Genomic DNA, 16,544 nt, shown 5'->3' with positions numbered 1-16,544 from the left:
ACCATCAGCTGACCCTCCATCAACTAGGACTGTGGCCTCAGGAAAGCCCACCGAGGATGAGTGCAGGGTCCCTTTCCATGCATGACATGGCACTGCAAACATCCCGATATTATACAACTGTTGATGAAGCAGCCGCTCTAAGCGCTACCAAAGAGTTAGGACACCTGTACTACCAGTTAGAAACAGCAGCCAGTAACTGTCAATCCGGTACCCTCAACCCATCAGAGGAAGGTCAACTCAATCTAATTGCTCAGGCATATATGGTACTCAAGCACTCTCAAGTGCCCAGCTTTAGGGTGGGGTGTGTCGGGAGTGGGGAAACGGCGTTCATTTATTTATATATATATATATATATATATATATATATATATATATATATATATATATATATATATATATATATATATATAAAATTCCTTATTGATTCTATTAATTCCTTTTTGAGACGGAAATATATGATTACATTAACTTTGTAATTACCGATCGATTTTACCAAAATATTGACTTTGTTTCCTATTTGTCCTTTATTGTCTGACTGTCTCATCAGTTTATCGATCACATTGATTTTATATTTTAGAAGTCACTCCCATTTGCATTCAATACTTTTGTTTATTGTGTCTAAATCCAATTATCTCATACCTGCAACGTGGGATGGAATATTTATGATGTCAATATATGCGCGCACCTGCACATATATAAGTGTACGCATGCAACCTCTAGTTCATTTTCTATTCAACCAAGCAACAAAAATTTGTATCCCTGTCACCTAATGAAAAACAATTACGGAATTGACAATCTATTCTAATACACCAATCACAAGATAAACATTATGGTTCATTCCACCCTTGAGAAATTTTCTAACGGAAAAGTAAGAAAGCAAATTAAGGACACAGTGTTGGCCGACGGCATTGGACTTGTTTTCAGAATTTTCACGTTTTTGATGATTAATTTGCATAAGACATCGTCTCCAGACTCTTCTGACCAGAAACATTCCAAAAAAGCTTGCTTCAAGATTTTTTCTTATTTTATTCATATGATTTTGTTTCTCAGTTCGATGCGAATTTGGTTTATCTTCATGGACAAAGACGTACAAAGAGAAGAGAATCTGCTATTTGCACTCATCATTGCGTTTTCCGTCACTTTAATTGCATTCAGCAATCTTCATCGTTTGCTTTGTTTTAAGGATTTTGTCAAATTACGAGACCGTTTGTTGGACTTAGAACTTTATACCAACGACGAAAGCAAACTAATACGGATGAATAAAGGCATTAAAACACTTATCGTCTCTCAACTGATTAGTAGCATAATCTTAACATGTATTACCTGGTTAATATTAATTGTGTTACCGGAGAAAAATTCCCCAGTACGCCTATACACGTCATATCCCATAACAGTTGAGAGTCAGGCTTATTTAATCGTATCAACATTGTTCATAATAATGCTTTGCATTGGCACTACAAGCACAAACTTTATCCTGAACATCTCCTTGTCTTTAATGCTCTTTATAAGACAGGAGTTCGATTGTCTTACCGATCAATTTCGATGTGATTTTCCCCGTGGTAATGTCACCTCCAAAAACAATTTAAGTCCGACCGAAAGAAGTGCACGAATTTATGAAATCTACGAAGCTCACCATAATCTGTGTGGCATTCTAGAATCGATGAATATTTGCTGCCAAAATTATTTTGGTTTTATTTACTGTTTTGGCACCACACAAATATGCATTTTTATTTACGGACTTATTCATCAATCGATGGGCACATTTGAAATATGTTATATGTTACCATTTATGTTTTTCTTCATCGTTGGATTCTGTTACACAATTACGAAGAGTATACAATTGAAATCAAGCGTGAGTATTTTTTGATTAGGTATGTGTCATTTTGAACACGTCATGTTTTTGTCAGTCCAGGCTGTTCCTCATCCGTGTATAGAATCATGTGAGCGCACCTGTTTTATTTTTAATAAAGGTTTATTAGAAATAGTCACAAAAAATACACAAACTGTTTTCGATTCAACGTCGAATCATCATAAGATGAAAACACAATTGAACAAACATTCGGGAGCGCATGCTTGAAACCATTTATAAACAAATGAAAATTATATATATATATATATATATATATATATATATATATATAATTTTCATTTATATATATATATATATATATATATATATATATATATATATGAAAAAATACTCAATATATCTAAACCAAACGAATAATCAAAAAGTCAGACGAAATTCTAAATAATATATACATGTTGGATTGTGTATGTATGTATATATATATATGTATGTGTATGTGTATGTATGCGTATATATATATATCGATATGTATATATATATACGATGTTATAAAATGAATAAGGTAATTACAATAATATAAAAACATTTGTATTCCTTTTATATAGCCTAAAAGTTCTGATTTTGTTGTTATATATCGTTATATATCTGTATAAACTTTAAATGAGTAGTTACTTGATCAGAGGATAGACCTATGGACTTCAATGCGCATTCACTACTTGCTTTTTTTTTTAAAGAAAAAGTGTACAATCTACGAGAAGTAGCAAGTGGGTGAGTGCGCGTAATATAATTTGTGTAAACTTCAATTCAGGTATATGCGTATAGGGTGTTGGTAACAAACGAAGTTATGTATAAAATGCGTTCATATCTATATCTATATATAGATATATATCATGCATGTGCGAGTGTGTATGTATGTGTATGTATGTATTATGCATGTATGTATGTATGTATGTCTATGTGAACTATTGAAATAGGTTGTCTCATAAATAAAAGGGGGTTACCGTACTGCTGAACTTAGAGTGCACTATATTAAATAGATTTTTGACCATTAATATAAAGTTTATAGCAGATTAAATTAACTATAGAAAATTAACTATGACTAAGAAGAAGAAATAGTATCATACGGCTACAGATGCACGAAATCATAGTTATATGATGCATATATGTATAGGTGAGTATATAGTTATGTGTATGTGTCTCTAGGGGTCTATATTTAAATGTATGGATGCGCGATTGTACCTGTATATATATATATATATATATATATATATATATATATATATATATATATATATATATATATATATATATATATATACTAGCAGTATTACCCAACCTTGGTCGGGGGTCGATTTAATGCCATTTTTATGCTTATAAAGTGTAAGATAAAATAAATATGTAAATATATAAAATTTCGGATAAAAATCTCAATCGAAATTTATGAGAGGATTTAATGAGAAAAAAAAAAGAACTATAAATAAATCTTCGTAAATGCATAAGTAATGTATAAGCAATAATACAATAAAACCATTGTTTTTATGGGGAATGTTTTGTTTTGATTAACGATGAAAACAGTTGACCATATCGTTCAGTTTACAAATAAGCTGAACTTATATTTCAAAATAAAAAAAAGAATCAGAAAGTTTTTTATTTTATTTTTAACAATAATCTAAATTTCTTTTAATAATGCCTTATTTTAAGAATAATTTTTTTCTTTAATAAAAATGTATCGCTGAAAGGCAATAATATTAATTTTAATTCAATTTTAGTGATATTTGTGCACTCCGTTAAGTCGCGCACGGCGTAATATCGGAATATATTCTTTTAAAATAATTTTGAATTTAAATTCAATTTTAGTAATATTTTGGGGTAATGCTGAAGATGTGCACTCCCTTGTTTACGGAAGTAACGTCAGAAAAAAATTTAGTTACGGATATATAAATTGTATAAATTTCTTCAACAAACAAATGGAATGAAAAAATGTTGTAAGAATGAGTTTCTTTTTTAATATTAATCTTTTTCTTTTAATGTAAATGAACCGCTATAAGGCATCGGATTTCTTGTAATAATAGTTCTTGATGAGCCGTTCCATATAAGTTAACAAATTTACCGCATTCTCATTACTAATGATTACTATATTGTCCAATTTCTACTGTACACTCTTTAACCCTTATCCTTGAATGGCCTCTTGGCCTTGATAATGTGGTGATGCTTGTGTAAAAAAAAGTCTGAGGAGGCTACACGACGGCCAAGAAACGGTCACGTAACTGAAACAATACTGTAACTAAACAGAAAAATACGCTAATAAAAATAAAACGTATATATATATATAAATACATACATATATATACATACAGACATACAGACATAGATAGATAGATATACAGATAGATAGGTAGATATTTGCAGCATTTTTTTTCATTTATGCAAGATTTTTGGAACAGCTGGAATAATTGACGTTTGTTATTCTTGCAATCCGTTTTTCTGGCCAATGTTCGAATGCTCTGTTTAAGTGTAAAAGAAAATTCATTGAAAAATCGATTAAAATCGTTTAAAATCATTAAAAGCACTTTAGCGTGCCTTTGCACTCATATTATTGATAGTCGGTTTATTCATGTGAATGAGTAGGGCTTCAATTATTGGGAGGCGCAGGTTACAATGTGAGACGTCTACAATGGCGGCGTTTTTTGTTAATATGTTTCTAAAATCTTTTTGAGTAAGCGATGTGCTACAAGGTATTGATACCTACCCATACAAAAGACCTGCCAGTAAAGAATCATGCCTTCTCAATTTTAAAAGTGAATGTCCTCATATATATATATATATATATATATATATATATATATATATATATATATATATATATATATATATATATATATATATAATGGCTGCGGTGAAAATCTAATTTGCCGGGCAAAACGAAATTCATCCACTAACTAAATATTTTATAAGGCATTCTCTGACATAAAAAAAATCATTATTAATAGCTCCCCAAATTATATCGACAACAAATTAAAAACACTTTAGCCATCATAACAAAAACACTAATAATAATGATAATAACATAATTTACTGTAACCAGATGCACGCTAATTATAATATGGACGAAATACTAATAAGAAATATCGTTCATAAATACATTTAATTTCCACCGTTGAAAAGTATCTTAAACTTAGATTTATCATATATTACAAAAATTATTAAATTCATCATATGTTAAAAATAATCAGATTCATCATATGTCATAACATTATTAGATTTATCATATACTAGCATTTCAGCCCAGCGTTACCCGGGTGTTTGGAGGTGTATGCTGAGCAAAAAAAATTAACTTTGACCCCTATTGTGATCCCCTTGACATTTATTGTTTTGGGCTCAAATAAAGTTATTAAGTTAGATTCATGTCCAAGGAACCTATATCTAAAATTTAAAGTGTTTACACCCAAAATTGTCGGAGGAGTTTGGTAGAGTTCTCAAAGGTCGAATCGTTGAACTTTGACCCCTTAACAGCCAAATTTCTGACCGAAAACCGATCACATCAATTTTCCCAAATCTCAGTACCCTGTATATCGAAATTCGAGTCTGTAGACTAAAAATTGACTGTTATTGCGTAGGGAAATGTACACAGAAAGGCAGACAGACACACAGACACGTTCACTTTTATAGATGTATAAATTATAAAAAATATTAGATTTATCATATATTATAAAATTATTAGATTTATCATATATTATAAAGAATTATTTGATTCATCATATATTATAAAATATAAAAAAGATTTATACTATATCATAAAATTATTAGATTTATCATATATTATAAAATTATAACATTTCTCATATATAAAATTATTAGATTTTTTGTATATTATAAAAATTATTAGATTTATCATATATTATAAAAATATTACATACATCATATATTATAAAATTATTAGATTTATCATATATTATAAAATTATTAGATATATCATATATTAAAAAATTATTATATTTAGCATATATTATAAAAGTATTAAATTCATCATATATTATAAACTTATTAGATTTATCATATATTATAAAATTATTAGATTCTTCATATATTATAAAATTATTATATTTATCATGTATTATAAAACTATAAGATTTTTCATATATTATAAAAATTATTAGATTTATCATATATTATAAAATTATTAGATTTATCATATATCATAAAATTATTAGATTTATTATGTATTATAAAATTATTAGATTTATCATATATTATAAAATTATTAGATTTATCATACATTATAAAATTATTAGATTTATCATGTATTATAAAATTATTAGATTTATCATATATTATAAAATTATTAGATTTATCATGTATTATAAAATTATTAGATTCATCATATATTATAAAATTATTATATTTATTATATATTATAAAATTATTAGATTTATCATGTATTATAAAATTATTAGATTCATCATGTATTATAAAATTATTATATTTATCATGTATTATAAAATTATTAGATTCATCATATATTATAAAATTATTAGATTTATAATGTATTATAAAATTATTAGATTTATCATATATTATAAAATTATTATATTTATTATATATTATAAAATTATTATATTTATTATATATCATAAAATTATTAGATTTATAATGTATTATAAAATTATTAGATTTATCATGTATTATAAAATTATTAGATTTATCATATATTATAAAATTATTATATTTATTATATATTATAAAATTATTAGATTTATCATATATTATAAAATTATTAGATTGATCATATATTATAAAATTATTAGATTTATCATATATTATAAAATTATTAGATTTATAATGTATTATAAAATTATTAGGTTAAAAATACATTATGAACATTATTAAATTTATTATATATTATAAAAAAATATTGCATACATCATATATTACAAATTTATTAGATTTATCATATATTATAAAATTATAAGATATATAATATACTATCAACTTATTAGATTTATCGTATATTATAGAAATTATTAGATTTATCAAACATTTTTAAATTATTAGATTCATCATATATTATAAAAACGTATAAAAAATATTAGATATATAATACATTATAAACTTATTGTATTTATCATATATTATGAAAATTATTATATTATCATATATTATGAAAATTATTAGATTTATCATATATTATAAAATTATTAGATTCATCATATGTTATAAAAATTATAATATTTTCCATATATAAAGAAAATTATTCGATTCATCATATATTATGAATTTTTTTATCATATATTATGAAATTATTAGATTTAGCATATATTATAAAATTATTATGTTCATCGTATATTATAGAATTATTAGCTTTTTCATATATTATAAAATTATTAGATTTTTTATATGTTATAAAATTTTTAGATTTTTCATATATTATAAAAATACCGTGTATATATTTAATGTCTTATCGGAGAATATCTCTCCAAGCCATCTTGTACATTGGCATCACTGGAATAAGTATTTCTCGCTGGCTAATATATTACTGTGTTATAGAGTTAATTCTTCGGAAGAAATTTTAGATATACTTCATTCAGTAGAAACCAAAAATGAATTTATCGCTTCACTGGATGTTGAAAGTCTCTTTACAAACTACCCGGTTAATGAAACTATAGATATAATAATTAAAAATATATAAAATCCTACTCCCCATGCACTTATGTATATAAAATAAATTCTAAAACATTTTTTAAAAATGATTAATTTTCTGTACCACTGAGGCCCATTTCTAAGACCCCAATGGAGCCTTATATATCCAGGCTAACAGTGTTTCAATGGGTTCGGCTCTAGGCCAGTTGTTTTCTCGAATTTTTTATGATCAACCTGGAAACTAAAATCTTCTATATCGTTCTCAAACCAACTATCTACGTTAGGTAAGTTGATGACATACTCTTATCAACAGAAAATTTAGATGAACTAACGAAAATCAAAATCGCATTTAAAAATAATTCTATGCCAAATTTCACGCATGAAATAAATATAAATAACACGATTCCCTTCCTCGATATAGAAATTAAAGCTGACACTGATAGATTTATTACCTCAGCATACAAAAAAAAACTGCCAGTAAAAAATCATGTCTTATCAATTTTAAAAGTGAATGTCCCCATAGATATAAAATGGCCGGAGTTAAAAACCTTATCTACCAAGCCAAACGCAATATACCCACTAACTAAATATTTTTAAGGCACTCTCTGGCGTAAAATAACCCCTTATTAATAACAACTTCCCAAATCATATCATCGATCAACAAATTAAAAACACTTTTGCCATCATTACAAAAAAAACACTGATAATAATGATAATAACAATAAAAATAATAACTTATTCTACTGTAACTAGATACATGCTAATTGTAACGAAATACTAATAAAAATATCGTGCATAAACTTATTCCCACCATTGAAAAACAAGCTAAACTTATATTTATCATATATTATAAAAATTATTAGATTTATCATATATTATAAAAATTATTAGATTTATCATATATTATAAAATTATTAGATTTATCATATATTATAAAAATTATTAGATTTATCATATATTATAAAATTTTTTAGATATATCATATATTATGAAAATTATTAGATTTATCATATATTATAAAAATTATTATATTTATCATATATTATAAAAATTATTAGATTTATCATATATTATAAAAATTATTAGATTTATCATATATTATAAAAATTATTAGATTTATCATATATTATAAAAATTATTAGATTTATCATATATTATAAAATTATTAGATTTATCATATATTATAAAATTATTAGATTTATCATATATTATAAAAATTATTAGATTTATCATATATTATGAAAATTATTAGATTTATCATATATTATAAAATTATTAGATTTATCATATATTATAAAAATTATTAGATTTATCATATATTATAAAATTATTAGATTTATCATATATTATAAAATTATTAGATTTATCATATATTATAAAAATTATTAGATTTATCATATATTATAAAATTATTAGATTTATCATATATTATAAAAATTATTAGATTTATCATATATTATAAAATTATTAGATTTATCATATATTATAAAAATTATTATATTTATCATATATTATAAAAATTATTAGATTTATCATATATTATAAAAATTATTAGATTTATCATATATTATAAAAATTATTAGATTTATCATATATTATAAAAATTAATAGATTTTTCATATATTATAAAAAGTTTAGAACACCTCATTTACTAATAAGCAACAACTAAATAAGCAACGTCGATTTGCTAAAAACTAAAAATGCCGTGCTTTTAAATGTCTTACAGGAGAAGTTGTCTCCAAAAACAATTTGTACATCTGCATGACTAAAGCAGTATATGTCGCAAGCTGACATGTCAACTGTTTTCTGATAAGAGCTCCATCTGCAAACACCTTGTAGCATAAGACACCCCCAAAACGAATTTAGAAACATATTAATAAAGAAACAACGCCATTTTAGACGTCTCACATTGTAACCTGCGCCTCCTAATCATTGAAGCTCTACTCATTTGCATAAACAAACCGACCATCAATCAATTTCAATATGAGAGGAGAAGGCACGCTTAAATAGCGATGAAGTCGCTGAAGGCGTTTTGATATCGGTTAGTTTTTTAAGTATTTACAATTCAGAAAGATATCGATATGCTTGAAAAAGTGGTAGTCAGTATATAAGAGGGTTGGGTTGAGGAGTATGGCGGATGACGCAGAGTTTATATATATATATATATATATATATATATATATATATATATATATATATATATATATATATATATGTATATATATGTGTATATATATATATTAGTTTGAAAGAAAGATCTTGTGGAATTATTAATTTTGATTTCATATAATGCATATATTACGTTATAATTCCTTTACTTTATATATCGCTTTAAAGAGCGTTTTTCGCTCTATCTCATCGTGTAAATTAAATCGTTTTAAAACGATTATGTCTTCTTTTCAAAACGTTGAATACAAGACGGAAAAAAGTAAATCCGCACAATTTTCTTATTTCAGTTCAAACTAGGCCGAAAAGCAGATGAAACAGTTCAAGATATCAATGAAGTGTTTGGCTAAGGAACCACTACAGTTGTGGTTTAAGAAACGTTTGGGCGGCGACGAGAGTCTTGAAGATGATGAGCGTAGTGGTCGGCTCTCGGACGTTGACAACGATCAACTAAGAGCCTTAGTTGAAGCCAATCCACGCAAAATTGTTCGAGGACTTTCTCCTGAAATAGACGTAACCTATACGGCAATTTTCAACCACCTGAGAGGAACTGGAAAGATAAAAATAACTTAATAAATAGGCACCTCACGAATTGTACGAAACCAAATCAAACGCCGTTTTGAAGTGTCAGTTTTCCTTTGTTTACACAACAAGAACGACCCCATTTCTCGACCTGGTTGTGAATTGCGATTAAAAGTGTTTTTTGACGACAACCGGCGACGCTCAGCTCAGTGGTTAGACGCTTCCTGAAGCCATAGTTGCACCAAAATATAGTCATGCTGATTGTTTTGTGGTCTGCGACCGCTCCTCATCAATTAGTGTTTTGTATCAGAAACTGTGACAATAACACCCAGCATCCACGGCAATGCCCAACTGCACGTTGCTAAACTTACCCTGCGAAATTGAACGAATTGAGCTTCAAAGCTCTGTCCTATCTGCCATACTCTCCAGTCATATCGCCTATCGACTACCGCTTTTCCAAGCATCTCGGCAACTTTCTATCTTAGAAATGCTTCAAAACCCTTAGCGATATCAAAAACGGCTTCAGCGGCTTTATCGCCACTAGAACGCAAGATTTTTATGTTACTGGCATAAATACACTTGTTTTGCGTTGGCAAAAGCGTGTTGATTCTGATGGTGCTTATTTCGATCAATAAATTCTGGTTTCAGCCGTACTTGGGTTCTCGACGAAGCAGGGACAAAGGTCTCAATATGGTACATTCTACATATAATCTGAAAATACTCACTTTTGATTTTAATTGAGAACTCTCTTTCAAAATGCATTACTTTTACGACCACCACATTATACCGCAGCCTTATTATAATTTTTTTTAATTCTAGCTACCTTTATCAACATCTAAAAAAACACAATTGCCCCTTATCCGATTGAAGAAAAAATTATAGTTAATAACACTAAAATAATAGATTCCAAAATGAATTATACATACTTAAAGTTATCTACATTTAAACTCAACAACGTACAATAATTAATAGTGCCTAAGAATCGAAATAAGCACCATCATAATCAACATATTTTTGCCAACGCAAAACAAGTGTATTCATGCCAGTAACGTAAAAATCTTGTGTTCTGGTGGCGATGAAATCGCTGAAGGCGTTTTTGATATCGCTTAGGCTTTTGAAGTATTTCCCACGCAGAAGGTTGTCGAGATGCTTGGAACAGTGGTAGTCGGTAGGTAACGGCTTAGCGAGTATGGCGGATGGCACAGAGTTTATATATATATATATATATATATATATATATATATATATATATATATATATATATATATATATATATATTAGATTGAAAAGAAAGATCTTGCGGAATTATTAATTTTGATTTTACACAGGGTATTTTCAAATAAGTTTTCGTTATAATACGTTTACTTTATATATTGTTTTAAAAGGCGTTTTTCGCTCTATCTGATCGTTTTAATTTTAATTGTTTTAACGCAATTATGTTTTCTTTGCAAAACGTTGAATACAACACGGAAACCTAATTAGTTAGATATGCATTTCAAACATTAGGATAACGAGCAAATGTTTTATTTAAATATCTAAATGTTTTACTTTTATCACCACCCTGTTTGATCATTCTTATTAATAAACTACACACTGGGGGGTTAATATCTATTTACTTTAAGATCACGCGAGCTATTCTTAAAGACTTTAAAGCAATCCTCTTGTAAGACATGTCCTAAGAACATTGCTATTTTTATGTGAAATACAAACTATTTGACAAGAGAAGAAGTTTCTTTTATCAAACATTTTATAAATAAATATTCCATCCCCAATTTTTATATCTAAATCCAAAATTGTACCTTGTATTCCTGTGTTTACAATTTATTTCTAACTTAATTAAGAACTAGCAGGCCGCCCGGTATTGTCCGGTCGTAAAATACGCTTAAATATAATATTTTAATTAATGCACATTTCGTATTTATTATCATACTAGCCTGTGTATTCGGCCTTGCCTGGGTGTTTGGAGGTGTGTGTTGAGCAAAAAAAAAAGTGGTAGTAGGCAGACAGGCTCGAACCCCTGAATGTTGAGAGAAGTATTAAAAAAATGGTGGTAGCGTGGAATCAAAACAACAGTAGGCAACTAGGATGAAGGGAGGTGTTAAAAAAAGGTAGGAGCATGCAGGGAGGTTCGAACCCGTAACGCGAAGGCGGAAAAGGAAGTGAAAGAAAATGTAACGTCTTAGGCGATGTCTCCATGATGCGACCGGAAGTGAAAAGCGTTGAAATAAATGGAAATCAATCCAACGGTGACGATGACTTGCTAAAATATCGGCGAAAAAAATGAGTTTAGGTTGAAGGAATTAATGTTTTGTTGCCATTTTTTTTTCGATATTTGTCGTCCGAGATGCCGGCTTCAAAAATGATACCAATCTTGTCAGTATCCGTCGCCTCTGTCGAAAGTTTTTGCGAGACATACAAACATACATACCTACATATAAACATACTTGAACAGACAGGTGAAATTTGTTATAGATTATATTGGACTCAATATTTAGTAATGATATTAAAAGTTTTTAAAAAATTACTCGTGCGCCACCACCGAGAATCAAAACCAAAACGTTTAGTATATGATTTACTTTTTCCTTTGACGTTAATGCCTAAGCTATGAAGACATGTTTGCTGCAAGGCTTAAAATTAACACATGAACCAATAGCTATTACGTTACGCATGCATATTCGTTCGACCTTCACCTGGCAAATTCCATTTTTTTATTTTCACAATTTTGCACCGATTCTCCCCGGCTAATCCCCAAATATAATGTTTCGCATGGGTTCGAATATCCCTATATATTAAGTTTCATATTTTTAGACCAAAAGCTGACAGGAGTTTGGTAGCCAAAATTCTTTAAACATATATATATATATATATATATATATATATATATATATATATATATATATATATATATATATGCAAGCCTCTTAGACCTTTTTCTTTCAACTTCCCCTGAGCTATGTTCATGTACCGTTCATTCTCCTTTAGGATCCTCCGACCACTCCGTCGTATCAGTTAAGATAAAAACAAAATGTAAGAAGCCATCAGACGTACCCCTCCACCGTACTGTATACCGATACTCTATGGCTGACTGGGATAGCTTCCGTACATTCATATCTGATTTACCTCTGCACTCCATGTTTAAAAAGGAAGTGTCCTCTATAGTATCAGATCTGACCGAATGGTTAATTGTAGGCATAGACCAATTCATACCATCTAAAAAATTCCAACAAAAACCTAACAGCCAGCCATGGTTCTCCCCAGAATGTGCTGCTGCTATCGCGCACAGAAATCACTTTTTCCATAACTACCAACGTAATAGATGCACTGAGACTAAAGCTGCTTTCAGGACTGCCAGCAACCACTGTAAAAGAGTAATAAAAAATGCAAGAGAGCTATATGCCCAGTCTGTTAAATCCAAGGTAGCTGATCAGCGGCTTGGTTCCCACCAGTTTTGGCAAATAACAAATAGGATCTTGAACAGAAGTGTGCGTTCTATCCCAACCATTATCAATGGACCAGAGGTTATCTCGTCAGCATCAGACAAGGCCAAACTATTTGCAAAGAACTTTGCAGCTAATTCTACCCTATGCGACGAAGGCCATCAACTCCCCATATTTCCTCCTATAACACAGAACAAGCTAGGTAACATACAAATATCCGTGCATGAGGTCGCCAAGCTAATAAAAAACCTAGATTCCAGTAAAGCAACTGGCCCTGATGGCATCCCAATTATAGTGTTAAAAAAGCTTCAACCAGAACTTGCTCCCATACTTACAAAACTATTTAAGCGCTGCCTTAAGGAGAAGTGCTTTCCGACCCCCTGGAAGACCTCCTCAGTTTGCCCTGTATTTAAGAATTCAGGTGATAAGTCATCTCCCTCTCAATACAGACCAATAAGTCTTCTCTGTGTTATGAGTAAGTTACTTGAATCAATATTAAATAGAGAAATAGTAAACCACCTCAGCAGGAATAACCTTCTTAGTGACACACAATATGGTTTCCGCTCTGCAAGATCTACCGCAGATGTGCTGACGGTTATATCCCACAGGATTAGTGAATCTCTTGACAAAGGCTTCCTTTCTAGGGCAATTGCTCTCGACATATCAAAGGCCTTTGACAAAGTATGGCATAAGGGTCTACTTCACAAGATTTCCAGCTACGGTATAACTGGAAATGTTTTCTCAATCATTAAATCATTTCTCTCTGATAGGCTCATAAGAGTAGTGGTAGATGGACAAAAATCGGAGGCCTGCAATATAAATGCTGGAGTCCCTCAGGGGTCAATCCTGGGCCCAACTCTCTTCCTGATCTACATCAATGACCTCCCTAAACACATACTTAAATCATTCGTTGACATCTATGCTGATGACACGACCATCTACGGCAACACATCAAAGGCTGTAAATGACGAAGTGCTCTCGGATTCTCTCTCCTCTGATCTCGAGCGCGTGGTTCAGTGGGGGAAGATGTGGCTAGTTACCTTTAATGCATCCAAAACCAAACTCCTATCCTTACATCATCAACGCTCTGATCCCCAGATGGCATCAATTGTGATGGATGGCTCTCGTCTGGGTGAGGCCCCGTGTTTTGACAAGCTTCTGGGTTTGACCTTTACTCCTGATCTGAAATGGAACACGTACATCAAGTCTGTGGCCAAGGTCGCAGGAAAGATGGTGGGATCCTTCTACCGCTCCAGAAAATATCTCACTACTGATGCAATTCTCTATCTATATAAAAGCCAAGTACGGCCAAGGATGGAATACTGTTGCCATATCTGGGCAGGAGCTGCCAAAAACAGCCTATCATGCCTTGACAGAGTACAAAATAGACTTCGTGGTTTAGTGGGGGATGCCCTTTTCTCTACCCTGCAACCCCTCTCCCACAGAAGAGACGTTGCGAGCCTATCCTTGTTTTATCGTTATTTTCATGGCAGGTGCTCGTCTGAACTCCAATCTCTGGTCCCCCCTCGCCAATCTTTCACGAAAAACACCCGTCTAGCTGAATCCACTGTGAAAAATTTCCCCCACTCTATATCTGTGCCTAAATCAAAACGCGGATTTCATGAGCAAAGCTTCTTTCTTAGAACTGCACGCCTGTGGAACTCTGTTCCGTCTGCCTGCTTCCCTCCGGACTACAACTTGGATGTCTTCAAGTCTAATGTTAACAAATTCCTAATGAACCGCCCCCCTAATTAAACACTTCATAAAATCTCCTCACTAACTTAATGTACTTACAATAACCCTTATCCCTGAGTGGCTTCCGGGCCTTGATAAGTGGTGATCACTGTGTAAAAATATATATATATATATATATATATATATATATATATATATATATTAGATTCAAGCCAAAAATTACCCTTGAAAACTTGAAAACTTGAGACATCAGCGATTTTTCAAGGGTATTATTTTATTTCTACACATCTTATGAGACGACTGACCAATTTTTATAATTTCAGGTCAAATGAAGAGCTACAGCAGGAATTGGAATGCACGCTACTAAAGCCTGATTATCACAGCTAGTGAAATTCAAAAATGCAATCTAGACGTGAGAATAATATAAAAGAACGACATGCAATAAAATTCTGTTTTAAACTTGGAAAAAATGTCAGAGAAACCTATGGAATGCTTCAGACTGCTTTTGGAATATCTTGCATGAATTGAGCATCAGCTTTTGAGTGGCATAAGAGATTCAAGGAAGATAGGGAGTCTGTCATAGATGATGATGGCGTGATAAGAGTAAAGAAAATCAGAACACTAGAATTCATTGGTCGAATAAAGAATTTCATGGATAAGGACCGTCGTGGAACTATAGATACAATAAGTGCACAGTTTGATATCGGTGTGGGAACTGTACAGACAAATATTCGCAAGGAACTGAAGATCCGGAAGATTTGCGATGCTCAAAGAAAAACATATACTATTTGACTAAAATAGGCATCAAGACAGTTCCTTATCCTCCCTATAGTCCAGAACTTGCTCCCCTATAGCCTTTGGTTATTCTCTATTCAAGGAAAACCTTAAAAGTTGTCGCTATGAGACAATTGAGGAGATGAAAGAGGCTGTGTCGAGCATCATTGACACGCTCACACAAGAGGATTTCCATGGTGCCTCCAACAAGTGCATTGCAGCCGGGAGAGATAACTTGGAAACGGAGCGGAGTTTCATACGTGTACTATCAATAAAAGTACCCATACAAAAGTCTGGAAAGTTATTGAAGGCACGTTAAATATTTTAGTAATTCACATATTTACTCAAAGCAAAAAATATACATTCTTCATTCAATTAAAAATCGTTAATTTTTAGGTAAGTTATTTAAGTTAAAATACTCTTTCAATCTCTATGTACATTAAATAGCATGGAACATTAATATAATAGGCGAGTTTACATGAAAATCAGATTTATGGTCCTTC

At 30.2% G+C, this 16,544-nt stretch overlaps 1 protein-coding gene across 1 annotated transcript in view; it reads left to right on the top strand.

The window, feature by feature from the left end:
- The first annotated feature begins 754 nt into the window (after positions 1 to 754).
- LOC145297071 (uncharacterized) overlaps positions 755 to 16,544 on the top strand; it is a 77,659-nt gene continuing 61,869 nt past the window's right edge. Inside the window, exon 1 of the mRNA XM_080143303.1 lies at positions 755 to 1,852. Within this exon, the coding sequence (XP_079999429.1) occupies positions 830 to 1,852 (1,023 nt within the window). The 5' untranslated portion in view covers positions 755 to 829. The remainder of the gene's footprint in view (positions 1,853 to 16,544) is intronic.

The sequence above is a fragment of the Euprymna scolopes genome, chromosome 17, assembly GCF_053919585.1.
Source record: "Euprymna scolopes isolate OS-2025 chromosome 17, ASM5391958v1, whole genome shotgun sequence".
NCBI classification, from domain to species: Eukaryota; Metazoa; Mollusca; class Cephalopoda; order Sepiida; family Sepiolidae; genus Euprymna; species Euprymna scolopes.
Note: the sequence above shows the minus strand (reverse complement) of the source record. Positions and strands in the feature narration are given on the sequence as shown.